This window comes from Anneissia japonica, unplaced genomic scaffold, assembly GCF_011630105.1.
Source record: "Anneissia japonica isolate Jap-2015-1 unplaced genomic scaffold, ASM1163010v1 scaffold287709_len1912824_cov184, whole genome shotgun sequence".
Taxonomy (NCBI): Eukaryota; Metazoa; Echinodermata; class Crinoidea; order Comatulida; family Comatulidae; genus Anneissia; species Anneissia japonica.
In genome coordinates this window covers 1,531,034-1,550,153 of record NW_022751466.1, presented here as the reverse complement: position 1 = coordinate 1,550,153, position 19,120 = coordinate 1,531,034, and the positions used below count along the sequence as shown (strand labels likewise).

Here is a 19,120-nt window from a genome sequence, read left to right as displayed (position 1 = left end):
AGGCGTACGTAAAACAGAGGGTTCGTATAACTGGGGTACGTAAAAACGAGGTTCTACTGTATAACAAAAAATGATTGTTTTTATGTAAAAAAATGAAAAATCTCGAAAGTTTTTCAGTGAAAATGCGGCGGTCGCGACAACATTTCTATGAATTTACAAACAGCGGCTAAATTGACAAGGCCACTCTGATCGTCGTCTCGTCACTCGTGCCCCACACATGGTTTGGTTTTTTTTTGTTGACTTGACCGGTCTCTTGTTTTTTTTTGTGACGCAAGGATGGTAGTAAATGGAGGAATAAGTTTCTTATTCTTCAACTACTGTATAATCGTCAAATTACCAATATGGTGGTTTAAACGTGCATACTTGCCAATTGTCCTGATTTCCAATGTCAAAAACACCACAAAATGCGAAGTTGGGTGTAAAGTCGGGGGTGGGATTTATACCCGGGGAACTACGGTAATATTTCATAGCAGTAGTGACTGAGAGAGTTTTCTCTATTGTTATGTCTCCGATGAGATCAGTGAAACAAGCAACATACCGTGCCCTTCATGGTAAAGTCTGTAGGCCTACTGATTAAAATGTAACTTAAATATTTGTGTTGGTTGTGAGGTAAATAAACAGTACATTTGAAATTCAGTAACTATTGTTTTATTTAGAGCAGTACAGGGTACAGTAATTATGATATATAATTACCATCTTACAATTGTTTAGGGTGGGGTGGCGGGGACGTGGCACCAATGAATAGTGTCCCTATTTTTGATATTCAAATATTGGCAGGTAAGACCGTGTGGGCCAAGGATGTCTACCTATACCAACATTGACAACAAGGCATCAAATTTTCATCACTATTTAGTACCAACTTTACATATGGTATTGTAGTAAGATTTGATATTTCCACTTATTTAGGATAATATTTTCCACATTTTCCCCTCTGCAGAACAATAATTCATAACAACTAAATTATTAAATGAGAAATATTCAGTGCATAGCGAACCAGATGTGTACTGTTTTATAATTTTATACTAATGTTTTCTAATGTAGAGATGACGCTCCCGTAGCTGCCCCAGCAGCAGCTGGCGGCCCTATGGATGTCAACACGGCTCTACAAGAAGTCTTGAAAACTGCTCTCATTCATGATGGACTTGCCAGAGGTCTACATGAAGCTGCCAAAGCACTTGACAAGTAAGTTTCTAAGACACTACCTGCAGTTGTTTGACTCTGAAAGATCCTGTGATGATTGGCGCAAGCTCCCTCTTCTTATGATCGGTGCTGAGTACTTGCCACTCTCTCCAAACGAAGTCTGAGGATTTTCACAATGTTAAACTGCATCTTGAATTGCCACAGCATGGCAATTGTTTGCCAACCTAGACCAAGATTTCTTTGCTTCAAAAACTGCTTGGAAAGTCAATACTTTAAAACATGCTACAGCAGAAATTAAATATCACGTACATCATCAAACCGAGGAAATTGGTTGTTTATAAAACATTTGTTTGTACAGTACAATAATTATTTTTAATACGCATACATACAATGTGTGTGCAATCGTCTTGTCTTTCTCGCCCAGGTAGGCCTAGTCGTTTTGTACAGCTAGGTAAGAGTGACGCTAGCCAGCCAAGGCCTAAAACACTGTCAAATTGCAGCCACATGGACTGCGTAGATGATTATCTAAATCTATTGTTTGTTTTTATTTTAAAGTATTATCATATTTAAAATGTTGTTTATTATCTAAAAACAACCAAATTAAATATATCGTAGGCTTAATTCTACCGTCTGTTTAAACAAAATCATGATCGCAATCGTGACTTCACTAATTCAAGTACATGTGTACATACTGTATGTGGAAAATTCCAGATACATCTTTCTGGGCATGCGCATTGACATGCATGGGCAGTTTTGAACCAAAGGCAGCCTGTAAGGATGATACGATAGTAGCTTTTATGAAATTGATATTTCATATGCTGAAGATAACACTAAAATGAAAAATAAAACGATATTTCTTCAGCGATTTTCATATGCAAAACATATATATTATACTACACTGTTAAAATAATACAAGTACAGCCATTCTTTCACCAACAATATATTGATTTAATAGAGATGATTAACAAAATCACGATCTGTAGATGACAATGTAAAGTCGAGTGTTCGGAAAAATTATAGTTTATAGGCCTACTATAGGTAGTAAGAAATTGCAGAGACTGCCAAGAATTTAAGGTCGGCAAATTTTTGCTGACCTAATTTTTCCAAATTTCATGGGCTGGCTGAATTTAGATCAAATATTTTTTTTGTATTGTAGTGTTGTAGCTGTAGAAAACTGAGGGTGGCTGGGTGACAACATTTGTAAACTCTTTGTAAAGAGTAGATGTATTCCATAGTTCATTAAATTATATACTGTATCATAATTAAGCTGAATGTCTAGTATAATCAAACATTTTTTTGGAATTGTATGTTATGCATAGTGCAGTAAATACTGTTTTTATCATATTATGCTGATCATATGTTGATTTTTACTGTAGGCGTCAAGCCCATCTGTGCGTTTTGGCCAGCAACTGTGATGAACCTCAGTACAAGAAGCTTGTTGAGGCTCTCTGCGCAGAGCACAACATTGATCTTTTGAAGGTAGATAGTCCAACCATAATAAATATGTTTAGTTTTTTTGTACCTAGTATAATATCAGGGCTTGTGATTTTAGGTGAGTGATTGCACTCCCACACCATCACACATTAAAACTTTTTTGAAAACTAACACCACAACTGCAGTAGTAGTGTCACTCACATAAACAAATTAAGGCTGAGTACATAAACAAATTGAGAGCTGAGTACTTGCCAGCCATTTTCAAATAACAAACCCTGGGATATTGAAAATTAAAATCTTTAGTCAGAGATAAAACATGCAAACCACAAAGAAGAAAAAAGAAACCACCCTGTATTTCTTTGTTGGGCCTACTAAACATGTTTCAATATAAATGTATTATTGTAGTTAATCTATGAGGTGCCTATAAAAACAAACCTCTATGTAAGATGCATACACAAGTTCTGAGGTGTAAGAGCTCAACTCTTTGACAGTTACACTGTTCTAAGTTTCTAGGTTTGATTCAAAACATTAATCTTTCTGATATTCATTCAACTACATTACAATAAACAATTCAACACTGAAATTGCAATATTACTCAATATAATTAAATCTTTTTAGTTTTTCAAAAAATCTTTCTAACAATCCTAGGATGGCAGGTTTTCAGTTTTTATGTTAATAATCTTTATGTTTATCCTAAAATAAAATTTGAAATGAATTTTAATCGTTTAATCTAGCAAGCCACTATGGATGCTAATATGCTTATGTAGAATTTCAGAAAAATTGATTAAGGAATGTAAATACGTATGCATTTGTCTTGGAAAAATCCTGTGATGATTGGCGCAAGCTCCCTCTTCTTATGATCAGTGCTGAGTACTTGCCACTCTCTCCAAACGAAGTCTGAGGATGTTCACAAGTTCACAAATGCACCCTCTATAGTTAGTTAATGTGGACTACCTTCTACAGTCATGTCAGTAGATGCCTTTTTCTATTGAACCTGCCCTGATGGACAAATGATAATTTATTTAGGGATATTACTGTATGCTTTGTAAGCTGATTGGGAATATGTTTTATTTATTTGTTTTTATACGTTAATTAAAATTTTTTTTTAATGGGTAGGTTGATGATAACAAGATGCTTGGTGAGTGGGCTGGTTTGTGCAAGATTGACCGCGAGGGTAAAGCAAGAAAAGTGGTTGCCTGTAGCTGTGTCGTTGTCAAGGTTAGTTGTATTACTGTAACCTCAGTCCAAGTTAAATACAACACCCCTGACATACACAACTTAATTTGAGAAGGATTTTTATCTACAGTACAACTCATTTGCAACTCCAAGAAATACAGTGTTGAATAATAATTAGACATTTATTAGTGTGTACGCTGTGCTATTAGTCGTTTTGTCATCACGAATAATGTAATGTTGTTAAATGTTATTTTCATGTGAATGACGATAGTTAAGTTTTGGTTTGGGTCCTTTTCCAACAGGGCCATTTTTAAAGTAAACTTTTTTCACCCTGTCACTTGCTGTACCCCTCAAGTTAAGTTTAGTATTTAATTTGGAATTGAATAAATAAATTAAAAACCTGTTACTTCACCCCAATAAATTTCTTCTGTTTACTTATTCAAACAAGGGAGTGGCCCTGCGGGGTGGAGAAGGAGTGACCATGAGCATTGGTAGTGGATACTGGTGCTGTCTATTTTTGTTACTGCTGTATTATGTTACTACTTTTGTCAAGTGCATAGAGACTTCCTATAAATAAATATATATCTTATTATTACTTTATTGTATTATTATTATTATTCTTAACAGGACATCGGCAAGGAAACACCAGCCATGGACGTATTGACAGAATACTTCAAGAGCCAACATTAAACAGACAACCTATCATTTTAACTACAATAATAGTAAAGTAGTCTGTTGAATGTAATGTCACTGAATAAAGATTTCTTTTAAAGCCGTGAAATATTTAGAGAGTTATTTCATTTGCTTGTCACAAACTAAAAATTATTTGGCAAGATTATAAATAAATACTGTAGTATAGAAGTATCTTTGTGATGTCACAACACCCTTTTGCTAACTTAATCAAAATTTGAGATGAAGTACCTGTAATTAAGTTTAGCTTGCCACAATAGACCGAATTAGCGACGAAAGATGATGTCATCACAATTTGGCCGAGTGTGTATAAAATTGTAAACAAAGCCTAAAAGTCCTATTCTATAATGTTGCGAGTTTTTGTATGGTCCAGGAAAACAAGCAAAAAAACCCAAAGTACACAGGTAAAATACTTTTTAAAACATTGGTAGGTTAAGGAAGGTTCACAGAACCATCAGAAGACGTTTGATTTGATTTTCATGTAAAATTAAGTTAAATATACGTAGATTTTTTACAGGCTAGGCCTCGGCCCCTGACACTTGTTGCACAACAACGCGACATGGCTGGATGTGATGATTGAGTGAGGCCTGACTGTAAACGTTCAGCTCCGTGCTGTCGTCAAGTCTTTTACTTGTTTAAACATCCAATCTGCCAAAGTTATTGGTGTGAATTTAGGAACATTATTCAATAATTTTGAATAACTTAGCTCTCCTTGAAATCTGCAAGTACAACACATTTCATGAGTTTTGCAACAAGCACATTCATCGATTGATGCCATGATTCACTGTGAGTGAATACACGGCTGCCATCGTCGTGCTGTAACACAGGCAGACACGACCAATGTTCGTTTTATTCCCAAAATAGTACGATTTATTCTCGTTATATTTCACATTTGGCATACACAATCGTAGAGAAAAGATGACGTTGCATTCATAAACATGTAACAATGGTTTCTGTAAATTTAAATTACGCTCAACTTTACACACAGCGTGTATGAGACGTTTTAGTAAAGGCTATTTTCTTAAGTTACTGTGTAAATCGCCTGTCTTCGTGCGTTTATTTTGGTTTGAATACCCACTATAGCTGAACAGCGTCGATCGCTAATTCGGTCTATTGATGTGTCAACATTATAATATCTTGCACTTGCATGTGGGTGAAGTGAGCTGTCTGTTAAGAAAAAAAAACTAAATAGCTAATCAGAAGTGATAGCCCTAGGTTTCCAGAATTTTAGCTTTTAAGATAAAATGGGTCAGAGGGCTAAATTGAATTGTTGATTTAAAAGTGATCGACCATTTAAGGTTCATGGTTAGTAAAAGTGCATGTAAAGCATCCATGCTCTGCATTCATACCACTTACATGCTTGATTGTAAAGTAATTTCAAGAGTAGAGAATAGCAAAATATCCGACTCGTAGTTTCAAGTTCTCAAGTTCTCGAAAGCCCCGATGAGGGCAGTATAATAGAGGCAGTAGAGCATGTTGGTCCTAACAGCCGCCCATGCAAAAAAGATCTACAGTATTAATCAATCAGATGAGTGTTTCTAGAGCTCATGGGAACTAAGTACAGTACAGTACTACCATGAAGTAGTGGGCTCACTTCAAGAGAACATTAAAGTACTCGACTTTGAGGTACTGTACTATAATAGGGTGCTACCTACCCTGGGGTAGTACTTTTTGTCGTTTCAGTGCGTGAATGTAAAAATCTTGGAAGTCAGACCTCTTGCTATACCCTTCCCTGTCCTTTTCATTTTCCTACATGCAAAATTAGGACAGTCCGATCTCTTGCAGTTCTACTGTACAATAATAATTCATATTTATAAAGCGCCTGTTAAGCAAATACTTTAATACTCTTTGGTAACTGAAAATATAAGGTGTTAATGGGGGCTGCATATGAAAGTGGTTGTCATTATGTATACATGAATTTTTAATTTATTTAATGTCATTTCCGGCCACTTGGACAACATGGCGGTCATAGCAGGTGTCAGAAACTTGGCACATGCCTTTTTAAAATCTACACATAAAGATATTCTATGCAAAGTTTCACGCTTTATATTTGGTCATTAGCTGCTTTACTAATGGGAGTTTTTTTATATTCATCAGGGCCGGCGGAACGTTTTTCAAAGTGGGGGGGGCCCACTTATAAGATGAATGGGAATATGAATCATGCAGATCTGTAAAAACCTAGGGGATGGGGGTCAACATTTTTCCCAAAAAGGAAAGGGGATCCGAGGGTCCTCCCCGGGGAAAATTTTGATTTCTAGATGGCGGGAAATGACCTTTTTCGACTTTTAAGCTAGGTTTCTAATGACTGTGTTCCTGTCTCTTATACACATCTAGATGTGTATAAGAGACAGCATGTAAAGCATTCATGCTCTNNNTGTTGATTCTTAGAAGGCGGGAAATGAGTTTTCCCGACTTCCGAGGTGTCTTTTAATTAATTTTAAGTTCTTTAAAATTCAAGGTTTCCCCCTCTTGAAAACGGTCAGGTAAATTTATCCCATTGTTATTACAGTAGATAGGCCTTATGTGTGTATACATACATTAAAAAAAAAAAATTAGTAGTTGCATACGATTTTTTCCATGAATCCATAAATCCCAAAAAGAAAGGGGTGTCCGGGGGTTCTCCCCCGGAAAAATTTTGATTCTTAGAAGGCGGGAAATGAGTTTTCCCGACTTCTGAGGTGTCTTAATTACTTTTAAGTTCTTTAAAATTCAAGGTTTCCCCTCTTGAAAACGGTCAGGTAAATTTATCCTATTGTTATTACAGTACATAGGCCTTATGTGTGTATACATACATTAAAAAAAATGAGTAGTTGCATACGATTTTTTTTTCCATGAATCCATAAATCCTAAAAAGGGAAGGGGGTCTGGGGTTTCTCCACAGGGAAAATTTTGATTCCTAGAAGGCGGGAAATGAGCTTTCCCGACTTCTGAGGTGTCTTTTAACTACTTTAAGTTCTTCAAAAGTCAAGGTTTTCCCCTCTTCAAAATTATTATAATGAATCAATGAACCCAAAGAGAAAAGGGATGTTCGGGTTCTTCCCGGGAAAAAGTTAATTTCTAAATGGTGGGAAATGAGCTTTCCCGACTTCTGAAGTACCGTATCTTATAGCGATTTTAATTTAAGTTCTTCAAAACAGTCAGGTATTTTTTCCCAATCCCAAAAAGAAAGGGGGTCGGGGGTTCTCCCCCGGGAAAATTTGTATTCCTAGAAGCGGGAAATGAGCTTTCCCGACTTATGAGGTGTCTTTTAATTACTTTTAATTTCTCCAAAAATCAAGGTTTACCCCCCTCTTGAAAATGATTCAATAGAACCAATGAACCCCAAAGAAAAAAGGGGTCCGAGTTCCCCCGGGAAAATTTCGATTTCTAGAATTCGGGAAATGACCTTCACTGACTTCTGAAATGTCTTTTTAAGTTCTTCAAAAGGTTTTCCCCTCTTGAAAATGGTCAGGTAAATTTTTCTCATTTTTTATTTTATGTGTGTATACATAGGCCTACATAAATAAATGAGTAGTTGCATGCGTATTCTTTTTTTCCATGAATCGATAAATCCCAAAAAGAAAGGGTGTTCCGGGGGTTCTCCCCCGGGAAAATTTTAATTCGTAGAAAGCGGGAATGAGCTTTCCCGACATTTGAAGTGTGTTTTAATGACTTTTATGTTCTTCAAAATTTTAATTTTCTGTAATAATTAATTGTAACATAAAAAAGAAAAAAAAAATCAGCTCACGGTTCCTGAAAAGGTAGGTCTAGAATTTTTTTTCCGGTCACACAAAAATCTCCAGACATCATTTTTTGCAAAAAAAGTGGGGGGGCCCGGGCCCCCACGGCCCCCCCCCCCGGTTCCGCCGGCCATGTTCATTTCTAAGGTTAGATTATAGAAAAAAAAATACCTATTCGCAAGTTACTTCAAAATTGATTTCCTTTTTGAATTTGTATTTTTCTAATATTCAGGGAATAGTTTATGAGTTAACGCTGTTTGGTGCAGCGAGAACGGTTTGGTTTTCCAACCCCGAGGTCTGGGTTTCAATCCCTCGCTGTGAATTTCACTTGTGTCTTTGAGCAAGACACTTTTTCAGGGGTGTATCCATGATTTTTTCTGGGTGGGTCGTGATCATAATTTTTGGACCTTTTTAGTGGGAGACAGCAAAATCTATTACAGCGCCACCAGCTTGATGCGGACGACAGACTCAGTTTCAGAATTGCTAGAATTGAGATAGATAGCGTCACGCAAATTGGCAAGGTCTTTGAACTCATTGCTGGTACCTCATCCATGCTTTTTCATTTATGTCATTGTGAAAAGGCTCTAGGAAAAAACGTCTGAAAAAAATGTGGACCTTTTTTGGACATTTGAAGGGGGGGGGGCCTTCGTACGACCTTCCTGACCCCCACCCCCTACATACACCCATGTTTATCTACGTTACTTCTCTCCACTCGTGGGTACCTGGTGGGGTTGGCTGCTACTACTGCGCCAATATGGCAGCAACACTTAAGCAATTGAAACCAATGACCAGGCAAAAACTTGCAGCACTTCGTATCTGTAAAGAAAGGCGCTATATAAATGACTAGATTAATAATTAATTAATTACAGTAATACAGTAATTAATTAATTACAGTAATAATTTAAGAAATAATTACGGAGTTTAAATTGAACTTTCCAACACTTCAAAAATTATAAAAACCAGGCCTATTTTAGAGTTTTTATAAGTCTTTGGAACTTTTAGCATAGACAAATTAAATGATTATTAGTAGCGTCCCGTACCCACGAAATAATTATGAATTAGTTATGAATTATTTCATTTTATTTGGTACCTTTCCACTTAAAATGTCCCTTTCACTCAAATGGCTGTCTGTCGTGAAAGATACGTTAACAAATGTCATAACAACGAATCTATTTATAATGTATATATTTTTATACTAAATTGTAGGCCTACTTTGCTAATGTAATAATTATGTTAACGAATTTCCTAATTCTGTTTACGCATAGGACATTTTGATAATGATGACAGACAGTTTATTTATTAATAATTATTGTTGCTTCACTTGTTGATGATACAGTATTTATACACAGTCCAGGCTGACTGACGTAGTGTATGGGACCTACCAGGCAAATGTTAGGATTGCATATCTGACGGTTACAATGCTCATGGTAGTTATTATATTATATTTATTCGGAGACCTGTTAGGCAATCACGTTCAGTGCACAATCTGCAACCTTCCGGAGTAAGACTGTTGTAGACGCATTTGATTCAAAATCATGAGAGTTGCATCACATGGACCTTTTCAATGGCATTAATATTTTTAAGTTTGTAGAAACCAATAATGTAATTTTGGTAAAATAATTGATTTATATAAATAAAAAGAACAGATTACGACAAATTTCCAGCAACATATCAAATAAATCCAAGTAACTTGTTGCACGTCTTAATTGTATTTTCCACATGAGCATGCATCCCTTGACATTTTTGATGAAAACGTTGCTCCAAAGAGATGGTAAAGGTAGGAGAATAACCCATAACTTGCAGCGTCATTGTGCTGAATTGCGTATGGGCGTGGTCTATGACTACTTAGCAGCTGTAAAGAGGCGCTTCTTGGTAGATACATGTTCACATCATTCCACAACGACAGGTACTGAAATGAACCATAACATCGGAGTAACCCTCTACTCTTCCGAAAGATGCAATGGGTTCTTTAAAGTGCACACGAGCCAGATGTATACACCGGACCTCCATTTTAAGTCCTGATCCGAGAAGATTTGTTTCTACCAACCGAACCATGGACGAGGAGCGGCTGGAACCAGCGCCGATATGTTAATGCTGTAGCTAGCGGCGCCCCTGCGGCCACTCGACTCGAATATGTAGAGATGTAGATGTTCGAAAACCTCAAATGGTGATATCCATGAATAGTGTAGACCGGTTGGTTTTTAAATTTTCGTCTTGAAAAAGAAAAAAGTTTAGCAGAATTTAAATCTACTGTATCCAGCAAATTTTGTTTTGACCATTCGGAGATAGTAATGAGATCTTTTCGAAGAGTGGATGTGATCATTTGAATACAGTAGAACCCCTATTAAGGGGACACCTTCGGGACCAAAAAAGTGTCTCCTATTTAGTGGACACTAACCATAAACGTGAAATTGTCCCCAGAATAGGGGTTTTTGGAATGTTTTCATATAACGATGAGACACATTCGTTATAATTTTATTAATATTGACATAATTAGTTAAGTAGAATTACCGTAAAACTAATTTATAGCAATAATTTTCAATGCAAATACAATTTATAATATTAAATCAGCAGAAATGTAATTAAAACAACAATACCGTAGTTTAATATGTTCCCAATATTGTTTCATGATGCAATGTTAATGAATTAATTAGAATCATGAAAATGCACGAAAAACGACGAAAAAGAAATCCCAATGGTTAAGGGTCAAAATTGACAAGATTTGCTTAAAAAGTAACACATTATGCCTTACCGATACCCACTCTAAGGATTTGGCGAGAAAATTCTGGTTTATTGCTGAAATTTAAAAGTTTAAAAATTCATTTTTAAATTTCAATTAATTTCAATTTCAATTTATTCAGAAAACCAACGGAACAAAGAATTAAAGTTTAGTAGGCCTACAATAACTTTAAAACAATAGAGCAATTCATTAAAACAGACAATTTGTTCATACATATACCAGAATAATTAAAATAAAGACAAAGGCAAAATTTGACAAATTCTCAAAATACAAAAATTCAATCAAATAAATAAGAGCAGAGAACAGAACACCACTTTAACAGATAGGCCTACAAGTAAAACAACAAACCATGAAAATACTTAAACACACCAAACTACAACCAAAAAAAGGCGGATTATTTCACTTGATTCAAAATTCTTTTTGCACTTCAATTTCAGTTAAAATATTATTATTATTATTATTATTATTATTATTATTATTATTATTAATATTATTATTATTATTATTATTATTATTTTTATTATTATTATTATTATTATTATTATTATTATTATTATTATTATGTACCTAACAAAAGCTTGCCCTTGACAAACAGCAGTATAGAAAGGTGATAATAGTTGCAACGTTGCTCAAAATGTGTCAATATATAAAGTTGAGTGATTTTTTCTTATTTTGAGACTGCTGTATTTGTTGTGATACAATAGAAAAAAAATTATTGTCCCCTTAATAGGGGTTATTTCACCATTTGGCACACTCAGAAAGTGTCCCCGTCCCCTTAATAGGGTGAAGTGTCAACCGAGGCCAGTAGCCCGAGTTCATCGTCACATTTTCAATGCCACAATCGGACATCAGTAATTGTCTACAATAATTAATCAAACAAAAGCTCATATATATTTAAACAATTAAGTTATATGCATGCACGAAATTAGACAGTTTAACCTAAAATGATGATATATGTTTTATGCTGTTTGTTGAATGGTCTTTAATGATCTTGCATTCAAATATATGACCAAAACATAAGGAAGTTTACCCTTTAACTTCTGAACAAAACACTTTGTCACCTTCAGAGTCTGACCCATATAAATGTATATTTCCTTAGGCCTAAATCATAAGGAAGTCCAATCTTCAAATGTTAGCATTTCTACAATTCTGATTGACTGTCACTCTCATATATCCCAATTTAAAAAAAAACACGTTTTATGCATGCACGACGTGGAAAAGATAACCAAATGATGTTAATAATATTGTTCTAACATTCATCTTATCACCACAACTTTTAAGTTCTCTGACCAAAACCAAACTTGGTATTATTGCAACTCGACCAGCTGCGAAAGTAATTAAAAATGCGTAATTGTCTTCTGTGATTGGTTGATTGCCAACTTTTCAATGATTAGGGGATATAATGCTTTGGCGGACGGATATAATGCGTAACTCTCATAATAATTTTATATTTATAAAAATTGTTTGGCGTATACGATCACTTCCTATAATAGATAACATCCACAGGATGCCCCTAAGCCAAAATCTAAAAAAAATGATAAAATGGGTACATCGATTTTTTTCACAAAAGGCTGAGTAGATTACTGGTTAAAATGTAAACATTTAAGATTTTATATTTAAATCACAGAAAACCACATCCACACCCTACTTCGTATTATCACAAAAATGTATATAATTATTTCTTCCTAGGGCCATGCTAAACAATTCCAAATTGTTTCATTCAGATCTACTGATCAGTTTTTGAGATATTTATGTCTAAGACGCTAGCAATTTAAATGACTTAAAATTCACACCAGAATCTGGGTCGTCACCAAAATGTAGTATTGTCTTCCTTGTAAATTGGTTAAAACTTCCAGAAAGTTTCATACAGATCAATAGTTCTGTGTTTGAGATATCTTGGGGTGTTTTCTTTCATCCACAACCCACTCCGGATAGTAACCAAAGTAGCCTTCCACTCAATATCAGAAATTACCTGTGAAATGTATTATTATTATTATTATTATTATTATTATTATTATTATTATTATTATTATTATTATTATTATTATATTTATTTATATATTATTTATATATTATTTATATATTATTTATATATTATTTATATATTATTCATTATTATTAGGGGCCTATTCATTATCATTATTTGTTATAATTATTTATCATTATTAATCATTATCATTCATTCATTATCATTATTCATTATTATTCATTAACATTATTCACATTATTCATTATCATAATTCATTGTCATTATTCATTATCATTATTCATTATCATTATTCGTTATACATTATCATTATTATTATTCACTATAATTTATTTTAACACGCCTAAATAGATCTCTGTTATTTGATTGATAAATTTCGAATCACGTGGCATGGCTATTTACGCCATTTCGTCACTCATCATGGAAATTTAGATTTAAAGTAGATTTTTTCATAAAAGACCAAATCTTTTTTAGGTGTGTTATAAAAAAAAAATATGAATGTTATTTATAATGGAAAAAATATTTTCATTCGTTGAAAGATTGACTGTTCCATCTGCCTCGTTTAATGAAATAGTTAATTTATGAAAATATTCTTCCCATTGCGCTTATAAACATTGATTATTTGTAATCATTTATGATTTATCGTTTTCATTGTCATTGCCATCATCATCTTCCTCGCCCTCGTCATTGTCATCACTACCGTTATTCATTATGCATTATCATTATGCATTACCATTATTCATTATCATTATCATTATCCATTGTCGTCTGTTCGTTGTCCATTGTCCATTATCCAATATCCATTATCTATCATTTATTATTTATCATTTATTCATCATTCTTTTATTCTTAATTATTTATTATTTATTATTAATATCAATAAAAATGTTATTATTATTATTATTGTAATAATGTTAATCAATCAATCAATCGTTCCACTTATATGAAGCCATTCCAACAGTTGTTGCTCGTAGCATGCCGTTGAAAAAAAACCCCGATTATTAATAAAGAAGTTGCGTCTATGAGTAGTGACTCAAAACTGTCAAGTGAAGCTGATTGTTTAATGTTCAGAGGAAGTTTATTTCAGAGCCTTGGTCTGGCAGTGCCGAAATCCTGATCTCCCCAGTTGTGTTTGGTCCTGGGAATATCCAGGAACACTTGTTGGCTAAGTCTTAGTTCTTGCCTACTCTTTTTCGATGTTTAGCAATTGGTATTGATATTAATATGAATATTAATATCGAGGCTTTCGTAGGCTAACAAAATGTCAGACAGCGGGATCCGAACGAAGGAGCGCTCCTTCGTTCGGATCCCGCCGTCGGACATTTTGTTTTGTTGGTACACAAGTAATTAAGGACGACAGCAGAGACGGCCTCAATTTGACATTGGGTTCAGTTTATGCTATTACGAAATATTGTAACATTTTGTATTCCATGTTTTTCAAACATCTGTAGCATTGCCATGTACAGTATTGAAATGAAATAAAGGCAACGGAAATGCGAGGCAGACATATGCCCCATTCCCCCTTCGTAAATCAGTCTATACATTATTATCAGGCTTTTCTAATAGTTGTACAATTAAATAATTGTAAATTTTCTTGACGATGTAACTTAATGGCTCTATACAATTGTAGCAATTATTAAATATTTAAATGAAATTGTAGGCTATAATAAATCACACTCATTTACATTTAAAGTTAAATAATTAATTAAAGACATTTTTCTAATTAAGTTTATTCATAAAATATGAAGATTTCAAGAACATTCATTATATTTATTGTCCTTTAGATCGATTCATTTACAGTGATAAATCCCTGGCTTGAAACCTGATGAGGGATTCTTACGTATCATCAAATACTCGGGGATACAACAAGACAGTCCATAGCTTGCGTGCGTTTTCCAACAACAGTCCATCGCTTGTACTTAATGGAAACAGCAATATTGTACTTCATTCACAGTTCCTACCAGCTTTTAATTAACTGGTCTCGGCTTATCATACAGGCATTCACTTATCAGGAATACAACCTGCGCCCTGCAACAAGTACTTCACTTTCCCCGTAGTGTACAACAATCAAAACAAATAATGAATAGGTGTATCGTAATTCTTCAGGAAAATCTATTATATAAGAACGAAAGTTGCACCTGTATGGTTTTGCACTACATTAATAGAGCCTTTCATTACTTCAACTATAAATGCTTGAATGATTAAACAATACATGGGATTCAATTCTAATGTGACACGGGGAATCCAAGAAGGGACACAGCAATGGAAGTTCCAAGACACCGCCCTTCCAAATGGATTTTCCTATACATATAGTAGTTATAATACTGAAAGGCCTTTTTACTAGATTAAAAGAGCTTGTGTATAATGTTCTCATAGCTTTTATTGTTTCCTACTTAAACATCCATTCCTTAAGAATTTTCACTTCGAGACACTGAAGTGGAGTTGAGATACTTGCCTTCCAATCCTAGGATCATGGGTGCACTTCCTTTGACAGTAGGACTTTTTTTCTCATGACTCCACTTCCTAAGCCTCATTATATGACACTTACAGTAGCATAATTTATTTTAACTGTAGTTAAGGTTGAAGTTTACTATTCTGCTATATATAACATTTGTTTATCTTTTCATCATTTCACCAGACCAAACAAACATTTGTGTTGCCAATGTCTGACCAACCGAACATCTTTAAAATCTAGGGCAAATTTTTTTTGGCAAAAGTATTTTAACCAAGAAGCCTAACATTTTACTTTCCAAGCTTTAAATAAAAATTAATCTAAGCTGATACCTTAACCTGGATTCATAACTGTAGTTAACATTTCAACAACCACCGTAGCGGAGATGTAGCTTGGTGGTGGTTTAGATGTTTGCCTTCCAATCCCAGGGTCATGGGTTCAAATCATGTGACAGCAACATTTTTTCTCAAGACCAAAGAACATCTCCACACTCCCTAAGCCTCGTAATAAGACTTAGTTTATAAAGGATCTAAGGGGGTTCCTGAATATCAACATACTGTCTGGAATAAGCTGGAAAGGTCACCCTTCATTAAAATGGATAGCAAAAACACACGCATGGTTGGAAGGGGATCTTTAAATCAGGCATTGAAAACAAAAAAGAAATTGCTGACAGATCGACCATGATTTCCAAATGTCACTATGCTTTGCAAACACCACCCTTTTCTGGCCTTATCTATGCTATTTTTCACATAACAAATTACATTTGTTATTAGCTTATGATTTGGAGTCAATAGCTTTTTGTTCTATTACTTTTCATAAAGTAGGAAGCCTGAAAAATTACAGTATTTGTCATTATCACTAAATAGTAATAGTTATTATCTGAATAACGCTGAGTCCACACTTGATCATTTATAATGTAAATGAAGAACTGCCATGTTACTGCCAGCCGTTCCATCCTCCTCCTATGTGGAGAGAACAGATACCCGTTCTTGTTGCAACAATGGATTGTTGCAATTTCTTTTCTTGTTTTGTGCCACTGATGCAAATTAAAAGACATAGGTACCTGGATGTTTACAATTAAAGTTTTTTTTAAATTTTTTTTTAAATTATTGTAGTGACTCCCAGTGTTAGTAATTATTACTGGGTATTTTATTGGGATAATTGGAAGACGCCTGGGTTTAAGTTAAAAGTAACTGTAAACGCTGATTTATGCTGGCTTTCTGTGGTAGCTTGTTCAGTTTTCTCTCCTCTGTTCTCTTTCCTGCAGTAGCACCCATTGGTCCTATTTGACCTTTCCAACATTCCACTCCTCCCCAACCCCTACCACACATTTGCCAGGAGCTCCTAACCCTATAGGTCAATAACAATCAATAACAAAATAGATTATTGACAATTTGGTAACCGCAAAGGATTGTCCACCACCCACTGTCTGATTGATGTATATCACCATATAGTGTCTGGTGCAGAGAAACCAAACAATGTTAGCACTCTTGTGCTAACAGATTTTACTAAAGCCTTCGTGCTAGTCGACCATATAATCACAGTCACTAAACTGTAAACACCTGATTTATGCTGGCTTTCTTTGGTAGCTTGTTCACCTTTCGCTCCTCAATTCCCTTTCCTGCCAGTAGCACCCATTAGTCCTATTTGACCTAACAGATTTTACTAAAGCCTTTGAGCTAGTCGACCATAAAATCACAGTCACAAATAAAGAGTAAAGTATAAAAATTCGTATTTAGAGTGGATCTGTTAGGAGGTGTAACCCAGGGAACCATTAGAGGACCCATTGCCTTTTTAGCAATTATCAATAATGCCCTTGCTAATATTAATACTAATAAAAAGGAAGTGTGGAAATATGTTGATGACCTCACAATCGGTGAAAATAGGACAGCTAATGAATTATCTACAATGTAATTAAGTTTAGATTCTCTACAGGAATGGACCATTTTGAACAAATTGAAACTCAATCCAAACAAATGTTTGGCAATGCATATTCAGTTCACCAAAATAAGTACCCCTCATCCTAAATTGTACATTTCTAACCATCAGTTGGAATTAGTCCAAAAAGCTAAGTTATTGGGTGTCATTTTACAAAATGATTTAAAGTGGCAATGCCAGGTACATAATATGTGTACAAACCAATCACAAAATGTTCATAATACGAAAGTTAAAAGAGGCAGGGTTTACCCAAAACTTTGTGGCAGTTTTTAAAATGACTGTTTAGAATATTATACAGTTCTACAGAATATACTATAAATAAATAAATTTATATTGAAATTTCATATATGTTATACTCTATATAGATTTTATATGTTCTTATAGATATAATCCCTATAAAATTGTTATAATACATTTAAAAAAAATACAGGTAAGGACTATAATTTTTTATAAAATAAATATAGAAATTTTATAGTTTTATTATAGAGAACTTGTCATATCATTTGTATAGAATATTCTATAGAATTTCTATAGAATATGCAAGATGTAAAACATGTTGGTAGGACTATACTGGTCAGACACGAATGTGTCAATAAAATATTGAATGAAACAAAAAAAAAATTAAAAACATAGAAAGTACATTAAATATATGTATATAGTATGTTATAGAATTCTTTAGAAACTAGTTCCTCTATAAAACAATTTTATAGAAAATACTAATTTCTGTAGAAATTGATTAGTCTCTATAGAAGGTCTATAAAGTTTTATTTTATGTATGGAACCATGTCTTCCTGGAATTCAGGGAGTCCATGCAGCTGAAATACAACAGGCACTACAGGCTTGGGTATCATTTTGAGCAGCTGATTGGATGATGCAGATAATGCTGTTGTCATATCTGTTGTCATTTCTGGTACATTTTTTTTTCTCGATATTGCCGTTTTAACACTTGTTTTAATGATTTGCTTTTAGCCTTTTACATGTTTATTGATAATTTTGTCTTAATGTGTACGCCTGGTCTCTTTTGGAAGGGCGCCTAATAAATGATGATGATGATGATTATTATTATTATTATGACGCTCGCCTTGACAGCGAGAGGTCGCAGGTTTCGAATCCCGTCAGAGGCATTTTATTGCATAATTTATTTATTTACAGGAAAAACATTAGTTGAGAGCTATGCTACATGATGTACCGTCGTGTCCTTTATTGTGATACTGTATTTACATTTCTTTGATGATTTGTATATATAATTTAAAAGTGTTAACGGCTATCTTCATTATACGAAATACGAAGAACTTTAATGCAATCTCTCATTAACATTACAGAATAAGTCAAAAATTGAAGCTTACAGTAACAAAAGGGGAAAAAACATTAAAACAACATCAAACACACCACGAACACATAAAAATATAGAATAAATCTAAAATAAGGCAATTTAATTAGGGAACATTAAGTTATGAACTCAAGTACAAAAATAAATATTTCGCTAATTAATTAAAAATTTATATGACATTTTATTAACAAATTAAGTTAAAAAATTATTGCAACAGGGTATCAATAAGACAATTCGGACCGACACCTAAACCAACCAAAAACCGAATCGCGAAAAATAAAAAGAATAACTCATCTAAAAAAGACCTCGCCAGAAAGGAGGGTCCGAGTGTAGGGACGATTTACCAGTTATTGAATAAACCAGCATTTGTTATAAAATTCTTTGAACACTCGGGGTTTTTTTTATTCTAGGGAGAGAAAATTCACGTTGACGCCTTAGGTTGTAATGTGTCACGCTAGCTTTAGGCAAAAGATGATTTAGCCTATGCGTTGAGAATTTGAGCTTCTGGAATTAG

General features: G+C 34.2%; 1 protein-coding gene across 1 annotated transcript in view; it reads left to right on the top strand.

The window, feature by feature from the left end:
- LOC117121687 (40S ribosomal protein S12-like) overlaps positions 1-4,531 on the top strand; it is a 6,696-nt gene extending 2,165 nt beyond the window's left edge. Inside the window, exons 3-6 of the mRNA XM_033266970.1 lie at positions 1,042-1,182; positions 2,517-2,619; positions 3,691-3,792; positions 4,378-4,531. Of these exons, the coding sequence (XP_033122861.1) occupies positions 1,042-1,182; positions 2,517-2,619; positions 3,691-3,792; positions 4,378-4,440 (409 nt within the window). The 3' untranslated portion in view covers positions 4,441-4,531. The remainder of the gene's footprint in view (positions 1-1,041; positions 1,183-2,516; positions 2,620-3,690; positions 3,793-4,377) is intronic.
- The last annotated feature ends 14,589 nt before the right edge of the window (positions 4,532-19,120 follow it).